This window comes from Pipistrellus hanaki (assembly GCF_964339955.1).
Source record: "Pipistrellus hanaki genome assembly, chromosome: 9".
Classification (NCBI taxonomy): Eukaryota; Metazoa; Chordata; class Mammalia; order Chiroptera; family Vespertilionidae; genus Pipistrellus; species Pipistrellus hanaki.
The window spans coordinates 73,258,520-73,281,493 of NC_140511.1; the positions used below are offsets into that span (position 1 = coordinate 73,258,520).

Sequence of the window (22,974 nt, forward strand, 5' to 3'; positions counted from 1 at the left end):
GGTATATTCTCACAGTAAGAGTGTGTTTTCATCATTTCGTAGCCCTTACCCTTCTGTCTGTTGACTGTGCTCAAGTCACTTTAATCCATTTTATACTCATGCTGTTTCCTACACAACTAGTTAGCAGCAGCCCTAGAATTAGAATCCTCCCCTCGACGTTCAGTGTCATGTTGACCGTAGTTCTGATCCCATCATGACTAGGGACAACTATGAACCCATGCTCTTTAGCTGGACCATCCACCGTTCAGGAAGAAGCTATAGAAAAGTTGGATCATTTGTGAAGTCCCAAATTCACTGGCAGGACCTTTCCTGAACATGTTCTTGTGATCAGGAAATGGACACAGTGGCTAATAATGAACAGAAGAAGGAACTAAAGTGGATTGGAAGGTTGTGAATCTTTAGGTTTCCTTCTCAGGATCTATGAGGCACAGTTGTGTCAGAGAGAGATTATGACTTTTTTAGTCAGTGAACATCCTTGACATCAGCCAGTTCCTGTAGGACCCAGCAAGGGTGGAGGGACTGGAGGGCTTTGGAAATGCCCAGCTGTTGTGGAGCTCCAGTCTTTTTTGCAGCAAGGTTGGCATTCTCTAGGGAGCTTGGAAAACCCCAGATGTGGGTCTGTCACAGCTGCAATCACCACTTCATGGTGTCCAGTGTTCAGAGCTGACACCACTGGTATTTCCAGCATTGTTTTCCCAACACTCCAGGTATTTTAGGGGAAAGCCCCTTTTTGTTCTCAAGGGTCTGACCTAGTATTCTCACTAGGGCAATTTCTGGACACTGTCCCCTGCTCCCTCCCCAGGTTCTTGGACTTGGGCAGCCGAGGGCCGATGGGCGATGCTTGTCACAGACTTCACATCCCTCACGCAAAATACACACCAGTTGCTTTTAGGCTTCTTGGGAAATGTTCTGTTAGCACCACACTGAACCATGAAGGAGGAGAAAAGAACCTGGTGCCAGATAAGAGGATGCTGCTGTGTGCAGGCAGGAGATCTGAGTCCGCCACCACATCTAATGAGCCTATTATTAGAGGCTCTTGGCAGAGCCTGGGAAGTCAAATGCTAATACAAAGCAGGTTCTGTGAATAGTTTAAAACTTAGCACCAGCCCCATTATATGTTCCTGTTTTTGAGTCACACACACACACACACACACACACAAATATTTTCAGTTTGTCCTTGAAGCAGGATCTGTGGATTTGCATAAGAAAGAACAACAGGGCAGCCACTGCAAAATTAACAGCTGTTTAAATCTTTTAATGGAGACGTTATGGCTGAAGAAAATTACAGGCTCATTGTTCAAGTTTCTAATTATCCAGACAACTGGCTCGTCACATGGTCTTACTTTGCCGAGCAATGGCGAGAGACCTGACAGTGTCGGCTCACAGAAAACTCCCATTGCTAAGGAATTGCATTGCAAAATCTTCCATTCAGAGGACACACAAATGGAAACGGAGGTGGTCCCCGGTATTGGAACCCATCAGGCTTAGAGGATTTGGTCTAACGGAGCCACCCCTGGGCTTTCCAGGTGCTTAGTGTTGGGATCTGTCTGCACAGCCACAGGTGGTAGGAAGGAGTATTCATAAGGGGTAAGTGTGCTCATTTGAAATAATTATTGTGTTTACCCAGTGGACTTACCCAGTTCAGCTCCTGCCCTTTCTGCTCATCGCCAGGGAAGCAAACTGCAGGCTACTGTGACCTCAGATCCCCGCCTGTAGGTCTAGCTTTCCCCTCCCTGGAACTGGTTTTCTCCCTCTGGAAGCTGGGAGAATTGTTGAAAGCCCATCATATTCATGGTGGTAATAGAGCCAGGCATGACTAATTTGTCACTCATTTGAGTCAGTGCTCAAAACCAGCACATGGACACCAGGAGTCACATCTGGTGGGAGCTTTGGGCTCTAGTTTGAATATACTACAGATTTCCAAACTGTGTGCATCCCATGTATTTGCTAAGCTCTGGACACTTGCACAGTTAACTAGGAGACCCCTCACTTGCTCCTGGTTTCTGTTCAGATGCCTCCTTATTCTTGATACCTTCCTTGGCCCCGGATGCAGGAGCCTCCACCTTCCTGCCACAGGTCCTCTCCTCCCAGCAGTCTCCACTTGAAATGCATTTATCCATGTATTTGTTCTTCTACTAAAGCATACACACCGTGAGAACAAGGGCTTTGTCTGTTTCGTTGATTTGTGATATCTTGGGCTCCTAGAACAGCTTGAGGGCTGTAATAAGTGCCCAGTGGAAATGTGTGGAACAAAGGCAGGAAGGGTAAGAGGCTCACTGAGAGCCTCGCTCCAGGGAGAGCAAGGTGTCCTTCATATCTGCTTTCCAGGTCTTAATTGCTTTGAGCAAACATTTATCAAGCACTTGGTACCAGGTGTTAAAAGATCACAGTCCTCCCTCCCAAAGTTCACAGATTGGTGGAGGTTGTAGACATTAAATCCAATCAATGCGTTAAGACTCAACTCAGCATCAGTTGTTCCTGGAAACCATCTTAGAACACTCTTCCTCTTCTCTACCACTAGGTTAGTTACAGTTCTAACCATTTTCCATAGCATCGTGTGCCAGAAACTGATCATTGTCTCACTAATTGGAAAGGTATGGACAAGGAACTTGGAAAGCTGGTCAACCTTGAAGCTCTGAAAGGACAGAGCCAACCACTCCCTATCTAATTAAGACAATGGTAACTGAGGCAACTTCCCCACCAAATAATAATGTAAATCCTTACTGATAAGATATCTGCCTGTTACTGGATTTACCTGCCTTGGGGCAATGGGTGTATCCCAAACCTGAATAAAAGAGATGGCAAGGCGAAAAAAGGCTTAGTCCTCCCGCTAGAGTTGGGCTTCTGCCTGACAGCCATTTCCCAAATTAATATTTTTCTAGTCTCTTTCGTTTGTGTGCGGCCTTCTCCAGAACCTGAACCCTGAACCAGAACTCTGAACCACACAGGACGTGAAAAGGGGGTCCCACAATGCTGGACAGACCTTTATTGTGACCCATATGTGAAGCAGACCAGTAAGGTGCAATGCACTTTCTGTCTCTCCTTATGAGCTCCTTCAGAGCAAGGATAGCCCCTTACCCATCACCGAGTAGAGTGTCTGGTTCAGAGTATGCAATAAATACAGGTATTCTTCTTGTTGCCATTATTGCTATGCATATTCAGTAACCAGTACTCATGTAGCTCTGCATGTGTGTGCAATCTCATTTTAAAAACTATCTGTTCTTCTGATGTATAAGGCTTAGATACATCTCTATATTGTGTTATATAATGTTATGTGGCATTATATTTTATAATCTTCCCCAGTACAGGGCCTCTGGGGATGCAGTGATCAGTGAGACTGGTATTGAACCTTTCCAAAGAGTTCACAGGGGGCCCCCTGTGTCCCCAGATGCAAGCTGGAGCCTTGATGTACTTTCAAAATTATATTTCTATTTGCAGAAGTTAGGAACTCCGATGGGCCTGGAGCAGTTATTTAACTCTCTCAATAAATACTTGTGGGTTTATAGCATTTTGACGTTGCCACTTTGATGTGGCTGTTTTGATTGAGGGCTTCGGGGACATTTTGTCATGGCCTAAGGAACACACCATTAAACACGCAGCAGTTGTGTGCAGCTAAGAACTGTGTGCAACAGGCATCCAGCCACATTGCTGGGTTGGGTGTGTACGTTACCCTAACATTTGTGTGTTTTTACTTCGACGTGACTTTTTTGATGCTTGGCACTCTCATTCCATCATTGGATCTTGCTGGTCTTACTTTAGTACCAACCGTGTACCTGACTCTAACTTCAATGGCAGGAGGGACTCCATGGAAGCTGAAGGCAGGATGACACCCTTGAGGGGCTCCCTGGGTTTTGCCAAGGGCTGGCTAATGGAACACAGTCACCGTTTCCGAACACACATGACAGCTATTCTCTGTTGCCAGCTTTCTGGTTTTGAGCTTCAGATTACTGGCTGGAAAAATGTTTAAATATATTAAAAGATCCCAAAGCAAACATAAAAAATTTGGTCTATCCATGTTGAAAAAATCATTTTGATCATTTTCCCCTGCTGTGTTGTAACAAGAACTTTTCTGTGTTTCCCTGGGTGCTGAGAGGAAGTGGTATTTTTGCTCGCTGATCAGAAAGGACCTCATATGCTTGCTGTGAGCTGTCGTGTCCTATTTTCTTCTTTAGATGGTCTGAGTGATCATTAGCACACACATATGTCAGAAAGTCAGAGGTTGCCCAAAAACTGACTAAATAAGTAGAAAATGAGGGCATTGAGGAACAGTAAGAAACTCATATTTTGAATAATCATTTCATCTGGGTATGCTACCAGACCATGCAACTTTATTCCAAATCTTAAAGCATTTTGTTAGCAAATATATTAAGCATCCTGTTATGTAAAAGTAAGTATGCGGTTGTATTTGGGTCCCTGGCCTTAAGTCAGACTAGAAGCTAAGCATGGTGTCTTGTTGGAATGGTGGTGCACCTGGGTAGATCCCAGAGGTAAATGTCACCTTTGTCATGAACTTCAGTAGTATTATGTGTCTTCTTCATATTCTCTGGAGAATATAGTCATCTGTGTCATGTGCCAGATCTTTGCCATATGCAACCATGTTTGTTTCCACAAGGTTGGCAGCAAGCCCTTGTTTCTATGCACCGGACAGCTAGCAGATAATGGAGTCCGGGTCTGAAACCCAGGTTCTCTGATGGTAAAACCCATGCTCTTTCCATTATAACCAGTGATTGCAAGCCACTGGTCTGCAGATGGGTGTTGGTTCTGAAGGATGCTTTCTCCAGTCTGTGGTGCAATTATCTGGGTAAGGCTAGCACCCCCTCTTACAAGGCTCTGTTATGTATTCAGATGTCAGCCTGTCTTTCTAAGTGTTAAAGACTAGCCTTTATTTTATGAAATGATGGTGATTGCAAGATGGCAGCTAACAAAAGTGTCCCAAGTTGTTAAAGTCAAAATTTGACCTCTGTATGTCACTCCTCAAGCTTAAATCTTATTGGCCTGGGAAATGACAAAGCTGGGAGAAGAGGCAGTAAGTGCATCCTCCTGGCAAGGGCTCCCTTGCAGACTCCAGCACAGCCTGGCTCACTGGGGTTTATCTGGAAAAGGGCTGGGCTGCATCCAGGGATGAAGGTGGTCACATGCTTCTTCTGACCACACGCCTTTGCCATTGAGTTGTATTGACTCTTGGACGGCTTAGCAGAGCCCTGGTCATTCAAGTGATCTTTGAAAAACCACAAAGGATTAAAGATTAAAACACACACACACACACACACACACACACACACACACAAAAAAAAAAAAAAAAACAACAAAAAAAACACACACAAAAAAAACACTGGATAATCCATCTTTTCTGAAAGAGAGATAAAACTTGGACTACCATCCTATATGACTTCTCTGTGTCCGGGACAGGGAAGGCTTGAACTTGGAGGCATTTTAATTTAGTGAGACTTAGGCTGTGCCACTATGAACTTTAGAGCTTCAGGTTTTAGAGCTCCTTCCTTCAGCCCAGCGGTCTCTAACCCTGGCTTTCACTTCTGTGTTTGTGCCAAGAACATATCTGGGTTTGATCTCCATTTCTTTTAGCCTGTGACCCTGGGCAAGTGACTTTCTGTCAAATGGGGCAGGGACACTTGCCTCTGAGAGTTATGGGGTGGGCAGTTCTTAGAAAACCCCCATCTTGTCCTGGCCGGTGTGGCTCAGTTGGTTGGGCATTGAACCGGGCACCCAAAGGTTGCTGGTTGGATTCCCCATCAGGGCACATATCCGGGTTATGGGCTTGATACCTGGTAGGGGGCATGCAGGAAGTAGCCAATTGATGTTATGCTCTCACATCGATATTTTATCTCTCTCTCTCTCTCTCTCTCTCTCTCTCTCTCTCTCTCTCTCTCTCTCTCTCAGAATAATATATATATTTCTGGCCTTTCTTTTCTTTGCTGTGATGATCCCAGATAATAGGGACAAAAGCACCTGGCAGGTAGCTGTTGGGTGGGACCTAGTGTCCTGCTTATGGGTGAACTGGAATTCAGGGTACCCGGAGCTGCTTCATTTGTTTTTATTTTCTTGCCAATGTTTCCAGATTCCCAGGTGTGCCTGGGGGAGGCCATTACTCCTCCTCTTAGCTGTGCCCCTCCGATGGATTAGGGGAGGTGCCCAGCGGTCCCTAACCACAGCCTTCCCTTCTATTGTAGTGCCAACAACATGCCCAAGCAGGTCGAAGTGCGGATGCCCCAGAGCCACCTCAGCTCGGAGGAGCCACCCAAGCACCGGAACCTGGGGCTGCGGCTGTGCAGCAAGCTGGGGAAGAACCTGCTGCTCACTCTGACGGTGTTTGGTAGGTGGCAGGCGCCTCCCCACCAGCCCTTCTTGCCTGGCTCTCTCCTGGCTCCGTGGGGAAGCTGGTTCCTGCAGTCAGCCCTCCAAGCGCTCTGTGAAGGCCTCCTTTGCCCAGGCCTCAGTGGTGTCACCGTCCCCCTCACCTGCCCTAGCCATGTGTTTGCTCTTAGGGAGCCTAGTGGTCCTCAGGTCTCGGTATGCACAGACACTGCCCCCGAGGGTGACGACATACAGGTCCCCAGAGACACCTACTTGTGGAGACTTTGCTTTGGGCCACCTGGAGTGAGCCCTAGACTCTGTATCATAACAAACCTTTGAGAGGATTCCAACACAGGTGGTCAGTTACTGCATGGAGAGAAATACCCCCATCAAGACAGAGACAATCACTAAAATGGCATCCAAAGTCTAACCTTCTCCAAACATCTCATTGACTTACGTTAATTCAGCACATTAGCTACTGAGGCCAGCAGCGGGGAGGCTTGTCTGATGCCTTGATCTGCTCCTGGTCTGTCTCAAAAGTCTTATTTCCCTGCTTCAGGCCTCACCCACGCCATAGTTTTTTGTTTTTTGATTTTTGTTTTGTTTTGTTTTGTTTTGTTTTTAATGTGTGACTGTTAATATAATTTTGGCCTTAGGTTTTCAACCAGGGTTTATTGAAAATATGGTAAATTGCAGTTCCTTGTAATGACAACCACACCATTTCCTTTCCTAGCCCCTCCCTTGTTCTTCAGCTCTTGCTTGGGCAGCACACAGAAGCCATGAACAGCTCACCTCTCCACCTCCACACACAGACGCACACCCTTCATTCCATGGCTCCTGCTTTGAGTCAGTCATCTTGGGTGGGAGTATGCCATAGCTCAGTTCACTTCATAAAAAGAAACCACAGGCCTGGTAGGGTTTTCCAAGGATTACCCTCCACAAAAGCTCAAGTCATTCATCATAGGGCTTGAAGAAGTACAGATTTCACCTGGAGAAGAAGCAAAGATCAGGCTTGGGGCCATGTCTCACCCTTTGCAAGCCAGGGGTTAACACAATTGCCCAAAGAGCCTGGAACCCCCATTCCCTCCTTCCCTCCCTCCTTCCTCACAGCCTGTGGTGCTATGACCTGACTGGTGGTTGGCACAAGGACTGTTTATGTTGGCCGCCTGTCTGGAGAGATCTGAAGTTCTTCTTGTGGAATCCCTGAATATGCAAAGCGAAAGGCTCCTGTCAGCAACTCTGCCCCAATTGTTTGCTACCAAATGACACCTCTTTAGAGACCCTCCTTGATCTCCCATAAGATCAGCAAGTCGAACGTATATATAAGAGGCTATAGAAGTCCAGGACAAAAGTATCAAGGGGTAATTATTGGAAATTAAAAGAATTAGAAGAAAAAAGGAAACTCACATCAGCTTAGTCAATCAAATGCTCCCTTTACCAGGTATTCAGTTAAAAAAGGAAAGAAATACATTCAACCCATGCCATGTGGCCAGGCCTGGGCTGAAAGGATAAGCAATGTCTGGCACTTGGATTGCTTCTACTAACAATCTCTGACTCTACACGTGGATGGTGGCCTCAAAAATGTTGGAGTCAAGTTGCCATGACATATTTCCCATAAAGCCTTGAGAATGCTCTCCTTGATTCTCCCAGAGCTGCCTTTTAGAATAGCTGAAGATACAAAATATTCTCTTACTCATCAACATCTGCTTCACTTATCTAGTGGTATTTTTGTTACATAATATTCATCATCTGATAATAGAGAAGTATGAGAAAGGGGAATGTCACTGAGATAAGTTCTTAAAGCTATGTATTTGATGAGAATAAAAAACAATAATAATCCAGATTTCACCCTTTCCTTATAGGTGTCATCCTGGGGGCAGTAAGTGGAGGGCTTCTCCGCCTGGCATCTCCAATCCATCCTGATGTGGTTATGCTAATAGCCTTCCCGGGGGATATACTCATGAGGATGCTAAAAATGCTCATCCTCCCTCTCATCATCTCCAGTTTAATCACAGGTAAGTCCTTCTCTGATGCCTGGCTACGTGGGTCCTACTCTGGCACTGGCTTTTGGATTGACCATTGAATATCAGTTTAGTTGGAGGGATGAATGTGATCATCTGTGTCATTCCACTTTAGAGCCTTTGTTTTCCTGTCTCTAAAATGGGGACAGTCAACCCTAAAATAAGTTTGCCTTCTATTGGTCAGTCCATCCATCTGTCCAGCAACAAATGATAAAAAGAAAACAGCCTTATGTTAAAAATGATGGTATCTGTAGTGCTTTCAATTTTTAATGTATACTTTTCTCATTTCCTAGATTATAGTTTGTTCAGAAACTGATAAAGGTAATAAATAGAAAAGGAAACGTTTCTTTACTATTTAACTGTGTATAGAAGGAAGTAAATATTAAAATAAATGAAATACTAGATATAAAAGCTGTCATACTTTTTTAGAAGAAAGTTACCCTTAAGTATATTCATGGTCACTTGTTTTGGCTGAAGAAGAAAATATGAAAGAATCTTTTTCTCTCCATGGACTTAAATGGATACTCTCCTTCTTACCAAATGATATTACTAGAACAGTACATATATTGTTATAGTTTAGAGACTAAGCGCTGAGTGAAGGGTGAGACCCTGGGCTTTGGTCTATATTTAGGTGCCAACAGGTTGGGTGACCTTAAGAAACTCGCCCCTCTGGACTGTCCATCTTGTGAAGAAAGTGGGGCTCTGGTAATATTCCAAGATATTCTGAGGCTATGCCAGGCTGTTCTACAGTCTCATAGCCGGTCGACCAGTGAGCCCCGTGACTGGAAATGCTGGGATTCGGTTTCCAAAAAATCTTATCATTTCATTCAGCCCAGATTGAGTGAAGCCGTGCTTTCTTTCACCTTAAATGCCCCTTTCCGAAACAGACAAAACATTCTGCATGCCTGTTTAACAGATTGTACACTGGCCAACCTGGAGAGGAAACCTAGCTCCCATTAGCTAGAATGAGACTGTAGGTTGTAAGGAGAAGTGGGTCATATGTGGGTCAGTTTAGTCCAAAAAAGTTAACATCAATGACTTCCTCCCCATGCCAAAAAATGGGTGCACTCTCCCTGCATCGTAAAAGCAGGAACTGAAACTGAGAAGTAGACAAACTAAAGAAACAGCTGGAAAATACCCATGAAGGCTGGAATTTTTGTGACTTGCTGGGATTTCCTTCAACCACCCCCAGTAGAGATGAAGCACCCCTCTTTTTGGGGTGGCTCATGCCTGTGACCTTCAATCCCTACACAAGATCGAGACTGGAAGAAGGGCTATGCTACATCAGTATTCCGGGCTCTAGTTCAATGACCAGTAACAAAGTAAAAAAAATGTTGAGGCTTACCATAGGGCTACCAGTTTCTTATTTTCCCACGTAAGGACATTAAAAGCAACAACAACAAAGAAGGCAAGTAAAAAACTAGCATGCACCAGCACCATGCCTTCGTAAAAGAAAGGATATTTTGACACCAAATCAGAGGGAAGGACATCATCTTAGAATTAAAACTTGAATTGATTCAACTTGAACTCAACATTGCAGATGGATAAAAAGTAGTCACCAACCAGCTTTTACACTCTGGACCAGAGGTCTCTAGCTCTCCCCAGTTCTGTTAAACATGAGAAACAGAATTGCAAAACACAATTGCAAACTGTGGGGTTGACCAGCTAGCTAGCTAGTAGAAAGAGGTTTAACTTAGCATGGATGCATTTGAATAATAGTAAGCCAAGTTCTAGGTATGCAGAGATGGGTTCTGCATCCCCAAGTTCTAGGTATTCAGAAACATCACGGAATTAATCCTTCCGATTTCTTTCCAATCCAGGGTTGTCAGGCCTGGATGCTAAAGCCAGTGGGCGCCTGGGCACGAGAGCCATGGTGTATTACATGTCCACCACCATCATCGCCGCGGTCCTGGGCGTCATCTTGGTCTTGGCTATCCACCCAGGGAACCCCAAACTTAAGAAGCAGCTGGGGCCTGGGAAGAAGAATGACGAAGTGTCCAGCCTGGATGCCTTTCTGGACCTCATTCGAAATCTCTTCCCGGAAAATCTTGTCCAAGCCTGTTTTCAACAGGTAACGCCAACATTCTGATGTTCTTCCCTCTCCACAAGCCCAGTTACACCGGTGCTAACAGAATCTGTTTTAATGAATCAAATCTGGAGAGCAATTTTCCTAGCATTTGATTATCTCTGTTTTAGGGGTGTGTGAGATGAACTGGGGAAGGATTTGGGAGTTGGAGTCATGTGTATTTTTTTTTTTTTACCTCATAATACCACTTCTTTTGTTTTGTGTGTGTGTGTGTGTGTGTGTGTGTGTGTGTTTGTTTGCTTTGCCTTTCTTTCTTTTTTATTTCCATCTCTGCATCATTCAAGGGCACATTTTAATCACCTTTGCCCACAATCCTCTAGAGTTCCCACTGGTACTTGATATTGGCAGTATAACCAACCCACATGTGGTGTGTCTAAAAATGCATATGCTTGACGAAATCAAAACCTGGGAATGGGGTATTTTTAAAACCGTGGAAGTAACACATGAGAATTGTAAAAAGTTTAAATTGTATAGATATATATAAAGTAAAAGTTCAAGTTTTCACTTCCCTTCCTTAGAGCTACTCATGTTGAGTTTGTGTGAGTATGTGTAGAATGCATCTATATATAATTGTTTTTTATTAATTCTCACCAATGAAATTTTTCCATTGATTTTTAGAGAGAGTGAGAAGGAGGGAGAGGGGGAGAGAGAGAGAGAGAGAGAGAGAGAGAGAGATCTGTGTGAGAGAGACACATTCGTTGTCTCCCACACCCACCCCGGAGGGGGAGGGGAATGCAATCCAGGTACATGCCCTTGACCAGAAATCAAATCTAAGACCCTTCAGTTCTCAGGCTGATGCTGTTATTGAGCTACACTGGCCAGGGCTAATGTTTAAAATTTAATTCCACCCAAGTGCTACTGCATTATACATATTGTGTTGCACTTTGTTTTTTCATTTAAAAGTGTTTTAGATTATTACAGATGTTCCTTTGTTCCTGCATAGCTCCCCTCCACCCGGTTCCCTCCCTCACCCCATGCCCTTACCCCCGCCACTCTCCTCATCCATAGGTGTAAGATTTTTGTCCCATCTCAAAAGAGAAACATCTGTAATAATCTGAACAATAAAGGTTTATTTAAAAAAAATAAAAGTGTTTTAGCATTCTCTATCTCCCTCTCTCTCTCTTCCCCTGCCCCCTCACCTACTTCCTTTTGTCATGATTGCATAGTATTTCTAAAGGGTAAATTTCTAGAAGCAAAAATGTCCTACCAAAGAGTTTTCTACAATATTTTGTATTTGTTGGGCGTTGCAAAATGGCCCTACAAAAGTTTCCAGCAATGTATACTTCTACCAACTGCCAATAGGCACATCTATTTTTAAAACTGTGATTCTTAAAAACAGATGATTCCGCTGAGTGGGACCGCTGAAATAGCTGCGTGGTGCCCACTCACCAGCCTGCTGTCTGGCCCCAAGGCCAGCTCAGGTTGGAATACACTTCAGTTCCATCAGCTCCAGTAGAAACTCAACTGGAAGCAAGAAGCTTCCTTCAGCCATTTCCAGGGGATCCCAGAAGAATGGCCTTAGCAAACAGTCACTTAGAGGAAAAGTCTGTATTCCCAGCTGCCCCCAGAATGCAATTCCAACCACTGCGGAGCCTAAGTTACTCTGGGTTGGGATATGTCCTCCGCCTCCCAATGCCGCTTTGGTGCCACTTATAACAAGGAGCTATACTAACAAGAGCCATACCAGGCTGGGGAAGCCGGATGGGGAGCGGATGGAAACAGGCTAAGGAAGGGGTGTTTACTGGCACTCTGTCTGTGTAATGTGCTGGCCCCTGAGCCAGCTGCTTAGAAGATGATGTCACTTGCTTTGAAGTCAAGCCTTGTAGCTTCAGTATCTCAGGATAGGTCTGCAGTTGGCTCCTGTGGCTCCTTTGTTCCTGGGAGCAAGGTTCTGTTGGTCATGGATGCTCATGGAGTTCTCTCTTGAAAAAAAAAAATTGATTTCAGAGAGGAAGGGAGAGGGAAAGATAGAAACATCCATGATAGAGAATCATTGATCAGCTGCCTCCTGCATACCTCTTACTGGAGATTAAGCCCACAACCTGGGCATGTGTCCTGACTGGGAATCGAAGCATGACCTTCTGGTTCATAGGTGGATGCTCAATCACTGAGACGCACCAGCTGGGCAATCCTGAATTCTGTCTTCATGCCAACATTGCCCAGACCCAGCGGCCTACACCTACCTGTTCCCCACATCACACACTCAGTCTGGGCTTCCTCCCTCCCTGAGCAAGAGCATGCGGCCAGGCTAGCAGAGAGCACCCTGCCACGCCTCGGAGAACCCCATGCTTTGTTCTCTCCTATTTCAGATCAATTCTCAGACAAGCATTGCCTAGTCTTGGGTCCAGCTGCAGCAGGGTTGGGCCCATAGAGTTTATCATGCAGCACATGCGGTGGAAAGAACTCAGTGGTGGTCAGGCCATCTGAGTTCAAGTTTCAGCTCTGCCAATAACTCTATGAGGTCGGACAAGTCACTTGAGTTCTCCATGCTTCCTTTTCCATAGCTATTCAGGGCTCAGCCATCTGTTGCCTACTACGTGCCGATGCTGACATTCTAGGACCCCTGCATGAGTTCTATTTTAATGCTCCTGGCGGTAGTGTTTCTCTGGGCTCAAATGTGGGTTTTCACAGCACTCTGCACCAGGGTGCCTGGCACCTTTAAAAATAGGACGGCTGCCACAGACATCGAGGAATAGCATGCGCGGTTCTTGGGAGGCCATTTGTGCACAGATGCTTGGGGACATCGAATAAGGCTTGGCATCACTATCTAGAAGGAGCAGATGTCTCCCCACCTCTCATCTGGATCTGAAATACAAGCCAGCACCCCTGCTGCGGTGGCTGCTGGCAGCTGGCACATCTGGCACCCAGATGGAGATCCCAGCAGAGCCTGGCCCTGGGCGGACCCACACGACTTGGTCTGTGCAGATTTTGTCCCACAGGAGCCAGACAGGAAGGAGCGGAACAGGCAGATCACGTGGTGCTGCTCTACCTCCCTTCAAGACCCTGCCTTCCTCTTCTCAACCAGGTTCCATCATGAGGGGCTGGGAGGGTCATCCAATGGGATCTCAGAGTTATGAAGAATGTCCATGCAGGACATTTGACCTTGTGCTGAGGGATGGAGCTACAATCACTGGATTAAAAGAATCAGACACCACCACCACCACCACCCCCCAACACACACACACACTTGAAGCTCATGTCCCATTACTAAAGCTTTCTGTCTGTAGTATGGTACCAATGTGTGTAATAAGCCCTGTAATTATCATGTGATGAGGACAGTTGTATCCCACCAAATGTGTGTAAAAAAAAAAAAAAAAAAAAAAAAAAAGAACTCACTCTGTTAAGCACAAACATAAAATGTTCCCTTATCTTCATAACCTTGTTTTGGCATTTCCTAATTGTTTTTAACCTAACTGGGAACTTTGAAACTCGTAAGCAGCCAGGCTTCTGGTAACCTTTTAGAGCAGACCTCATCTTTCTGTGCTTTTCTTTTACTCCGTCAGATTCAAACAGTGACCAAGAAAGTCCTGGAGGCACCAGAGTCAGAAGAAGAGAGCAATGTCACCACCGCTGTGGTCTCCCTGCTGACCGAGACTGCGACAGAGGCACCGGAGGAGATGAAGATGGTGATCAAGAAGGGTCTGGAGTTCAAGGACGGCATGAATGTCTTAGGTAGGTGCCCTGGTGTTCATCTCCCTGGGGAAGGCATCTCTGCCTCAGAGACAATGGCCAGCCTCTCCTGCATCTCAGCAGCCCAGCAGCCCTCGCTCCCTCCTCAGGAAACCAATGGCCCTGCTGTCCGCTAGGTGGAGCAGGAGAGTAGTTGGAGGACCGCTGGGGTTGATAGCAGAGGGATTAGGAAGAGGGAGATGGCAGCAGCAATACCAGGAGGGGGCATGAGGAGTAGAGGTCAGGGATGGGGAAAGAGACAGGATAAACATGCATTGGACACGATCCCTGACTTTGCATGGCATTAACAAGTAACTTTCTCTGACTCTCCATTTCATGCAGTTACACATTCAGTTCTTTCATTTCTTAAGCATTTTTGTTTGAGTTGCCCTTGCATACCAGTACTGTGCTAGGCATGGGGGATGGCCCACTCCAGCTCTCACAGTCTATAAACAAATGCAGCGCTATCAGGAACATAAAGTGTTGGTGTCAAAAGAAGTTTATCACAAGGAGTCTATCTTGTTTAACTTTCTGGAATTCAAATGAGCCCTTTCCCCTAGCCCGGAGCCTTCTTCGCATTCCATCCTAGCGGGTCTTGGGCTCTGTAGTTGGATAGACTGGGTTTGGGTCCCTTACAGACCACTCCCGGGCTGTCTGACCATAGGCAGCTGCCTTACTTCTCAAGCTTCATTGGTAAAGTGGGAATGGGATGGCATTGCCCTTGCAGATCATTATGAAGATTCAATGAAATTGTGCCTGTAGAACACAATTGTGCATGCCATGTGCTTCATGCATGTGAGCCACTGTCATTATTAAAGGTGAGCTGAGGAACTAATTCAATAAGGAAACACTCTCCACAGAGGAGAGAGTTCCCCATAATGTGAGTGACTCCAGTTTGCTCAGTTTACTCCCCTGGGGTCCACTCCCTACCTAATCCCCATCTGCTATTAGAATGGTGTCTCCAAGACAAGAAAGAGGGACATTGGCCACAAAGGGGGGGATACGAGGAATCTGGGTGGAGGAAGTATATTGATCCATGCAAGCAAGACTTCTAAGGATTTGAGGGAGAGTTGTTTAGGGAGAGCTCAGTGGTCCTTCCACTTGGCCATCTAGATTGAATGCCCTTGTCTCTTTAGTAGGCTTGTCAGATAAAATACAGAATGCCCAGTTAAATGTGAATTTCAAATAAACAACAAATATTTTTTTAGTGTATGGCCCAAATATTACATGGGACATACTGATATTAAAATAAAGTATACTTATTTTTGCCTTGGCCAGTGTGGCTCAGTTGGTTGAATGTTGTCCTATGCACCAGAAGGTCATTGTATATCCCCAGTCAGGGCACATGCCTAGGTTGCTGGCTCAATCCCCAGTAGGGGGCATGCAGGAGGGAGTGGGTCAGTGTTTCTCTCTCCCTCTCCCTTCCTCTCTCTCTAAAATCAATTAATTTTTTTTTATTTATTGTTTATCTGAAATTCAAATTTTAACTAGGTATCCTGTTTGTTCATTTTAAAATTGATAATCCTACTCCTATTTCTCCTATTTATCCAGAATGGTCTGAAGAGGTAGGGGGAGAAGAGGTGGGGTTGTCCAGCTACTGAAAAGCAAAAATTTCAGTAGGGATTTTTTCTTTTCTTTTCTTTCCCCCCCACCCCACCCCCTCCCGCAGGAAGCAGGTTGGGCAAGTGTTGAGTAAGTGGAAGTGAGGGTGGTGATAAGCTGATTCGGTTGCCAGGCAACGGAAGATAAATAAACACTGTTGACATCAGTGTGAGATGAAGGAGGAAGGAGCAAGGAGAGAGTGGAAGAGTCCTCTGAGAAGGAGGGTTTGCAAACTTCCTCAGCATCCACCCCTGAGTAGCTCACTCTCCCACTGCCCAGATATATGTGACTGTTTCAGGACCTTCCCAACTACCCTGGCTTTCCCAAACCCAGGGGTCCACATGGCTCCCTGGTCTTGCCGGAGGAAGTTGAAGCCATGAGTAATTCCAGAGCTCTGGAGTGAATCATTCAGAAGACTTTCAAGGTCGTTTCCAGAGTCTCGCAACCTTTGACTGTACTGGGGAGTTTCAACACCACTCACTACTCTCTCAATACCAGTGACAGAGTCTGAGAGGGCTTTGTTCAAATGAAGCACCCCCGTGCCAGTGAGTGCAGTGACTCAGTGTTTCCACAGGGAAATAGCGAGCTGGACAGGGGTTTCAAGTGCACTTTGAGGCTCTGTAAAGGCAAGGGACGATAGGCTGCTGAGAAACTTCCCATTTACAAATCACGGCTGAAATAACGGTTCTTTCCACGGTTTTCCAAAGGCGGAGATAGTGAATGTCTGTGTGTTTTGTTTTTGGCTTAGGGAAGTCCCAAGGATCAAGCATTGCAATTAATAAAGATAAAACCCTGGCTCTGGCCTCACACTTTTTTTTTTTTTTAAGATTCATTTCTTTCCCAGAAACCCCCAGAGCACTTCTGGGCTGCACGCTAATCCCACCTGTTTACGTTGCCTGTGGGAGCATGCGCCTTTAATCCAGTGCCTTAGGCTCCTTGCCACGCCACCGCCCATTGATGGCTCCTCTCTCTCTCATACTCATGGATACGGCCAGTTTCCGCTGTAACTTTTTAATTCCAGTTCTTTGGGATTTTGAGAACCTGCTCATTTTCTCTTCAATTTTCCAAGTGGGATTAACCCAGTAATACTAGCTGCTCTCGGCCAGAATGTTCAGATTACTTCTCGCTATGCACCCTGCATACGCCTCTCCCAGGGCTCAAGGGAAGGGCTTGAGGATAGCCTGGATCTGATTTCATACATTGCTGCTGAGTTAGGCCACTCTCTCCTGGATCTAATTCTCATTGAGCCTTTGCCTTCATGCCCAACAAACTCCCTTGTCAGCCACTTGTCAATCTTCTTGGCCAAGAGCTGAAAAGGGGAAATAGCAAATGTGGAGGATTAACAACCCCGAGTGCAAGTACTGGATTCTTTTTGCTGAAGACGGAGAGGGTCCAGTGAAGGGCAGCTGAGTAATCTGGCTTGATATGTGCTTGGTGTGGGATGGAAAGTGGATTTGGTGACTAGGAAAAAGGTGAAATCAGAGTTTCAGAGAAAGAATTCCTCTCTAAGAATCAGATTATGTTACAATTTCCCTGATAGAACTGGACACCATAGGAAACTGGGTATGAGAAGGAGGGACTGGAAGTTAGGCCTGCCAAACTGGCACAGGTTAGGGGTGGGGAAAAGGGGGAAGAGAGAGGGGAAGAGGGGGAAGGGAGAGGGAAGAGAGATCAGAGAGGGAAAGCAGATGGGCAGTAAGATCCTGTAGCCATTGAGACAACAACATTGATTTATAGTCCCTGCAAGTTGTCAGAAATGGAGCCCCATGAGGAGCAATACTGGGCCAGGAAGTGGGGGAGGGAGCACATGGTGATTGGCAATCAGAAATCCAGACAGTCCCAAGCAGTCATGGGGACTTTCATGGGCCATGTAGTGCACCCCATCCCAGTGCAATCGGAGTGAGACTCCAGGCCAGACTGGCGGTGGTGAGGAGAGAAAAGCCAGGCCTTAAAGGAACTAAAATATAGTGTGGGCTCCTAGCACTGAAAACTCAGGTGCAGGGAATAACAAACACAGAAATAAGACCTAAGGTTGAATGTAGGAGTTGGTGAAGGCATTACTGCAATTGGATGCTAACATTAAGAGACAGGGATGGAGCTTCTCAAATGCTCTGGTGGGGGTGTTAAGATCGACCCTGGAGGCTGAAGTGGGGCTGGACTTAGATGTAAGCCAACTGATAAATAGCAAGAGAAGGGAGAAGGGCTCAGGGGCTAGGAAGTAACAAAGTCTAAATTCTGTCTTTAAGATCCTGAAAAAAAAAAAATACAATTTTTAAAAGCATTCTTATCATTTTGACCATGGAAAAAAATTAGGATGAATTAATAACTAACAGACTAAACCCAGCAAAGTAGGTCAGTTGGGGTTTCCCAGCCGTTTTTGGATTTCTCTTTGCTTTCCATTAGATTTCTCAACATTCCTCTTCCTTCTTATGTTAGACAGTAGCCGTAGAAAAATAGTGTTATGTTTAGGAGTTTCCTAGAGTGAAACATACCAGCCATGCATTAATTTGGGATAACCCCAAACCAATATAGACATAACCCTGGCAGAGGCTTTATTGGCTAATTGGTCTCTGTTATTCTCAGATTGGCTCCCAAGTCTGCATTGCTGATCCCCAAGTCCCAACAAACCTTGTTTTCATTAATCTATGCACGAATAAAATCTGCTTACACATTACACCATAACTGAGGAAGTAGAGAGTACTTTTTAATTTGGAATGAAAATGAATTCATTCTCTTTAAGGAGCTAACACTGGCTCAGGGACAGTGTTGAGGAAAGCCATCATTATTGGGGGAAGGTATGACTAGTGCTTCTGACATCTAATGCTTTTGTCTCTTCATGCCTCATCCACAGGGTGGGTAGCAGGCATGAGCATGTGGCCTCATACATCGGGGATGGTAAAGAACAAGCAAGAGGAAACACAGACTTTATAATGTTGTGTCCTTCTGTGCAATGTGATTGCCTCCACAGGTCTGATAGGGTTTTTCATTGCTTTCGGCATCGCCATGGGGAAGATGGGCGAGCAAGCCAAGCTGATGGTGGAATTCTTCAGCATTTTGAATGAGATTGTAATGAAGTTAGTGATCATGATCATGTGGTGAGTGGGCTTGTTCTTCCTTCATTGTGGTGGTCGGGGAGGGGAGGGAGGTCTTGGGGTCCCCAGAAAATATGAGAGCCCTCCCTGCAGGAAAGAGTGGGTTGGGTGTGGACCAAGCATAGAGCTCTTTGGAAGGATTTTGAGAAAGGGATGCAAATCTTTTTTAAAATTATCTATCTATCTATCTATCTATCTATCTATCTATTTTAGTTTCTTCTAAAAAATGGGATGGAAAAACTAGCCCATGGGCCAAATTTTATATGCCATTTGTTTTGGACGGCCTTCTACGGTAGTTGAGAATGGGGTTTGTGTATTTATTTTGCTTGGGGGAGAGGGGAAATCAAGAGTAATAATATTCTACAATGCACAGACTTTATATGAATTGACATTCAGTGCCATAAATAAGGTTCTATGGCCACACAGCCACCCCTGATTATTTGCATATTGTCTAGGGTTGTTATTGTGCTAAATGGCAGAGCTGAGTAGCTCTGACTAGCACTGTGTAGCCTGCAAAACCTGAAATATTTACTATTTAGCCCTTTCCATAAAGAGTTTGCTGATTCCTGTCCTGGAAGAAGAAAATACAAGAGAGAGAGAAAGAGAGATAAGCTGGAAAAACCAATCAGTAGTACTGAAGCTGAGCAGTATCAGAAATTAAAATAAACCCAAGATACCAGGGATTTGGCATGACCCACTGCTCCAGTATCCTGGTGTCTGAAAGCAGTGCATCTTTGACCTAGTTACTCATGATACGAATAGAAGAAAAAAGAGGTAGCTCTCAGACCATGCAAGCAAAAGTGAAATCACAGAAGATATATTAGAACTGTAAGTACTCTTAGGAATCGGGCCACCTAGTTATACAGAAGAGAAAACTGTGGCCTGAACACACTAAATTTTGATTCTTTAACATCAAGATGATGATAATAATAAAAGCTATCATTCATTGATTTTCTTTTATCATCCAAGAGCCAGGATAGGTGCTTAGTACCTATCAAATGTAATCCAAACAACCTTGCAAAGATGAGTTATTATTCCCATTTTACAGAAAAATAAACTGAGGCTCACTGGGGTGAATGGACTTGCCTAAAATTATATAGCTAGGGAGAACTGGAATTCATCATACTGCTATAAAAATCCTTGATGGGAAAGTGGGTGGGGTGCTTTCCTTTGAATCATCTAAGCCAGTGGTTGGCAAACTCATAAGTCAACAGAGCCAAATATCAACAGTACAATGATTGAAATTTGTTTTGAGAGCCAAATTTTTTAAACTTAAACTTCTTCTAACGCCACTTCTTTAAAATAGACTCACCCTTGCCGAAAACGGTTTGGCTCAGTGGATAGAGCATCGGCTTTCGGACTGAAAGATCCCAGGTTCAATTCCGGTCAAGGGCATGTACCTTGGTTGCGGGCACATCTCCAGTAGGGGTTTGCAAGAGGCAGCTGATCGATGATTCTCTCTCATTGATGTTTCTAACTCTCTATCCCTCTCTCTTCCTCTCTGTAAAAAATCAATAAAATATATTTTAAAAATAAAAATAAAAAATAATAAAATAAAATAGACTCACCCAGGCTGTGGTATTTTGTGGAAGAGCCACACGTAAGGGGCCAAAGAGCTGCATGTGGTTCCTGAGTCGCAGTTTGCCTACCACTGATCTAAGCAATAACGTCTCCACTTTATTTCATGTGTGTTTGTGGTCTGTGTTCTGAAGTCTTGGGGTAGCCAGGAGATCATGAGTGTCCACTCCTTCACCAAGGTAGCCGTGCCATTTTCTGTTGCTGGAACCTTCTAGTGGTCCCGTATCTGACAGATTTTTACATGCATTTGTTTCAGACTTTTATGATGGTCCTGTATGCCTGACTAGAAAACAAAACAACAAAACATTAGACCAAACCACATCTGTGTTCTATTGGCCACGGGAATTCTGGGTGACGAACTCCCCATCTCTTCATGTCCCAGGCCTACCCACCTTCGCCCCCAACCTCCCTCTGGTCCTCTTCCCCTTCTCTGTGGTGTTCCATGGAATTTTACCTTCTTTCTTCTTTCTTTGGTCCCTGCTCCCACCTTGCAAAAGCAAAAATCTATTCTTGATTTTTTAATCTCCACCAAATGGAACACACTGATGTGCCTGTAGTGCTAAGTTCTTAGGAAAACTTGAGAACTGAGTGGGCTAGCTGAAGACCCCAGAGTCTCAGATCATGAAGATGGTCTTCGTGATTTCACGAACCACATTTAATACACCTGGCTTGTTCAGATCATTGTTTTACTGTGTGGTTGTCTATTGTACTGATTCTGCCACTTCTTCAGGTAATACTAGGTTTCTGAATATTTCCTTCATGTGAAGATTTAAAGTCACACAATATGATGCTGTAAAAAATTTTTTAAAGTCTTTTCAATCTATTATGAGCTCACAGGGAGTTTAATAATGGTGTTATATCAAGCAGAATAGAACTCTTGTTTCCTAGACCTTATGGCAGAATGAGCATCCTTGCCCTTAAAATGCAGTTCAGATCTCTGTCTTATGATGCCAATGATGTGGGTGTTGTATGAAAGCTCCTTCCTTCATCTGTACCAACGTCATTTCCACTGAGCCCTTGAAAGAAAGGGAATCTTCTAGGAAATCAGATGAGTCATGGGATAAAATGCAGCCTTTCTTTTCCCCAGATATAGAGGGTGGTGTGCATCAAGAAGTTTCCTATTCACTGAAATCAGCACTCCTAAAGATGTAGCATCATATCCCAGGAGATGTAGAGCAATTGTGAGTCAGGAATAAGACCTACAGGATGATTTCTGACAGCTGTTAGTTATCTCATCTAGGCAGTCAGGAGGGTGTTACAAGATATGAGATGCCAATTCTGCACATTTCTTTCATTCTTAAGCTGCCTTGTCAGCATTTGATAACAAAGAGTGTGAAAAGGTTCTGGGTAAAAGAGCCAACCACTCTTTAACTGACTCACTCAAAGCTTAAATAGAGTTCTTGGTGTATTCTTCGCAATGTGTTAGTAAGAATAGTAATAATAGCAAATTGAACATTGAGGAGATTACCCAGTATTATTATTCTAATAATTATTAAATTATAGCTAGAGTAATTAAAGTCTTGCCATATGCAATTTTACTCTTTCAATCACTGCATTGCACCTATTTATTACTGAGAAGATAATAATAACAATTATTATTATAACCATTATTTTTTAATATTTTTATTTATTTCAGAAAGGAAGAGAGAAATTAAAACATCCATGATGACAGAATCATGGATCAACTGCCTCCTGCACACCCCCAACTGGGGATCTAGCCCACTACCCGGGCATGTGAATCAAACTGTGACCTCCTGGTTCATATGTCGACAATCAACCACTGAGCCACACCGACCGAGCTATAATCATTACTAAACCATACTAAGACTCACCAAATTCCTGAACTAGTCTTACTGCTATCCCAAGTACTTTACATGCATTAACTAATTTACTTTTTACAATAATACCTAAGAAAAATAGGTACTTTAGTTAGCCCCATTTTCCAGGTGAGAAAACTAAACACAGAGGTTGTGATAGGAGCTTTGTGGAAGTCGTACCTAACTCAGCTTCTGTCTGACTTCAAGCTGGATGGAATTTGCAACAACTTCAAGCTGTTGCAAATGTCTGGGACAGAATCAGAATGGCTTAATGGCAAGACTGAGACATTTTTTTTATTCACTGAAACCAAAACTCCAAAAGTTTTAACTCCACTTACCTCCACTCCAAGTGTCCTGCCTACCTTCTGTCCTGTGCCCATAAGTCCTGAGTGAATTTAGTGGGCTAGACCAAACAGGCCTTGAATAAACTGAAGCTTAGTAAATGGTTTCCAAAGGCTAACCAAGCAGTATCTGCATTACCTCAGTTGCAGATCAGATTTTATTCCTGGAAACACTGGTTTCCAAGCACATCAGAATTACCTTGGGAACTTGTTTAAAATGTAAATGTCCCAAGGCCAGCTCAGGGAAATTCTAACTCCTTAGGTATGTGATGGCCTTGGGGAAGCCATATTGTTACCAGGTGATTCTGAAGCAGGTGTCTACGAAGGCACAGACTGAGCTCTAGGCATGTGAAGTGCTGTGAATGAGTTTGTGTTTGTGGACTAGAGAGCAGACCCTAAGAAAGGCATCTTGGTGGGAACCTGAGGATGGAGGGACTGAGGGACAAAGTGCACAGA

The 22,974-nt window shown here is 44.5% G+C and overlaps 1 protein-coding gene across 6 annotated transcripts in view; it reads left to right on the forward strand.

Annotated features, from left to right (window-relative positions):
• The window catches only part of SLC1A2 (solute carrier family 1 member 2), a 122,401-nt gene that overhangs the window by 61,902 nt on the left and 37,525 nt on the right, over positions 1-22,974 (forward strand). For all 6 annotated transcript variants that reach the window (XM_084894456.1, XM_084894457.1, XM_084894455.1 and 3 more), the window contains 5 exons: positions 6,189-6,331; positions 8,175-8,327; positions 10,154-10,404; positions 13,923-14,091; positions 18,659-18,785. In XM_084894456.1, the coding sequence (XP_084750582.1) occupies positions 6,189-6,331; positions 8,175-8,327; positions 10,154-10,404; positions 13,923-14,091; positions 18,659-18,785 (843 nt within the window). The remainder of the gene's footprint in view (positions 1-6,188; positions 6,332-8,174; positions 8,328-10,153; positions 10,405-13,922; positions 14,092-18,658; positions 18,786-22,974) is intronic.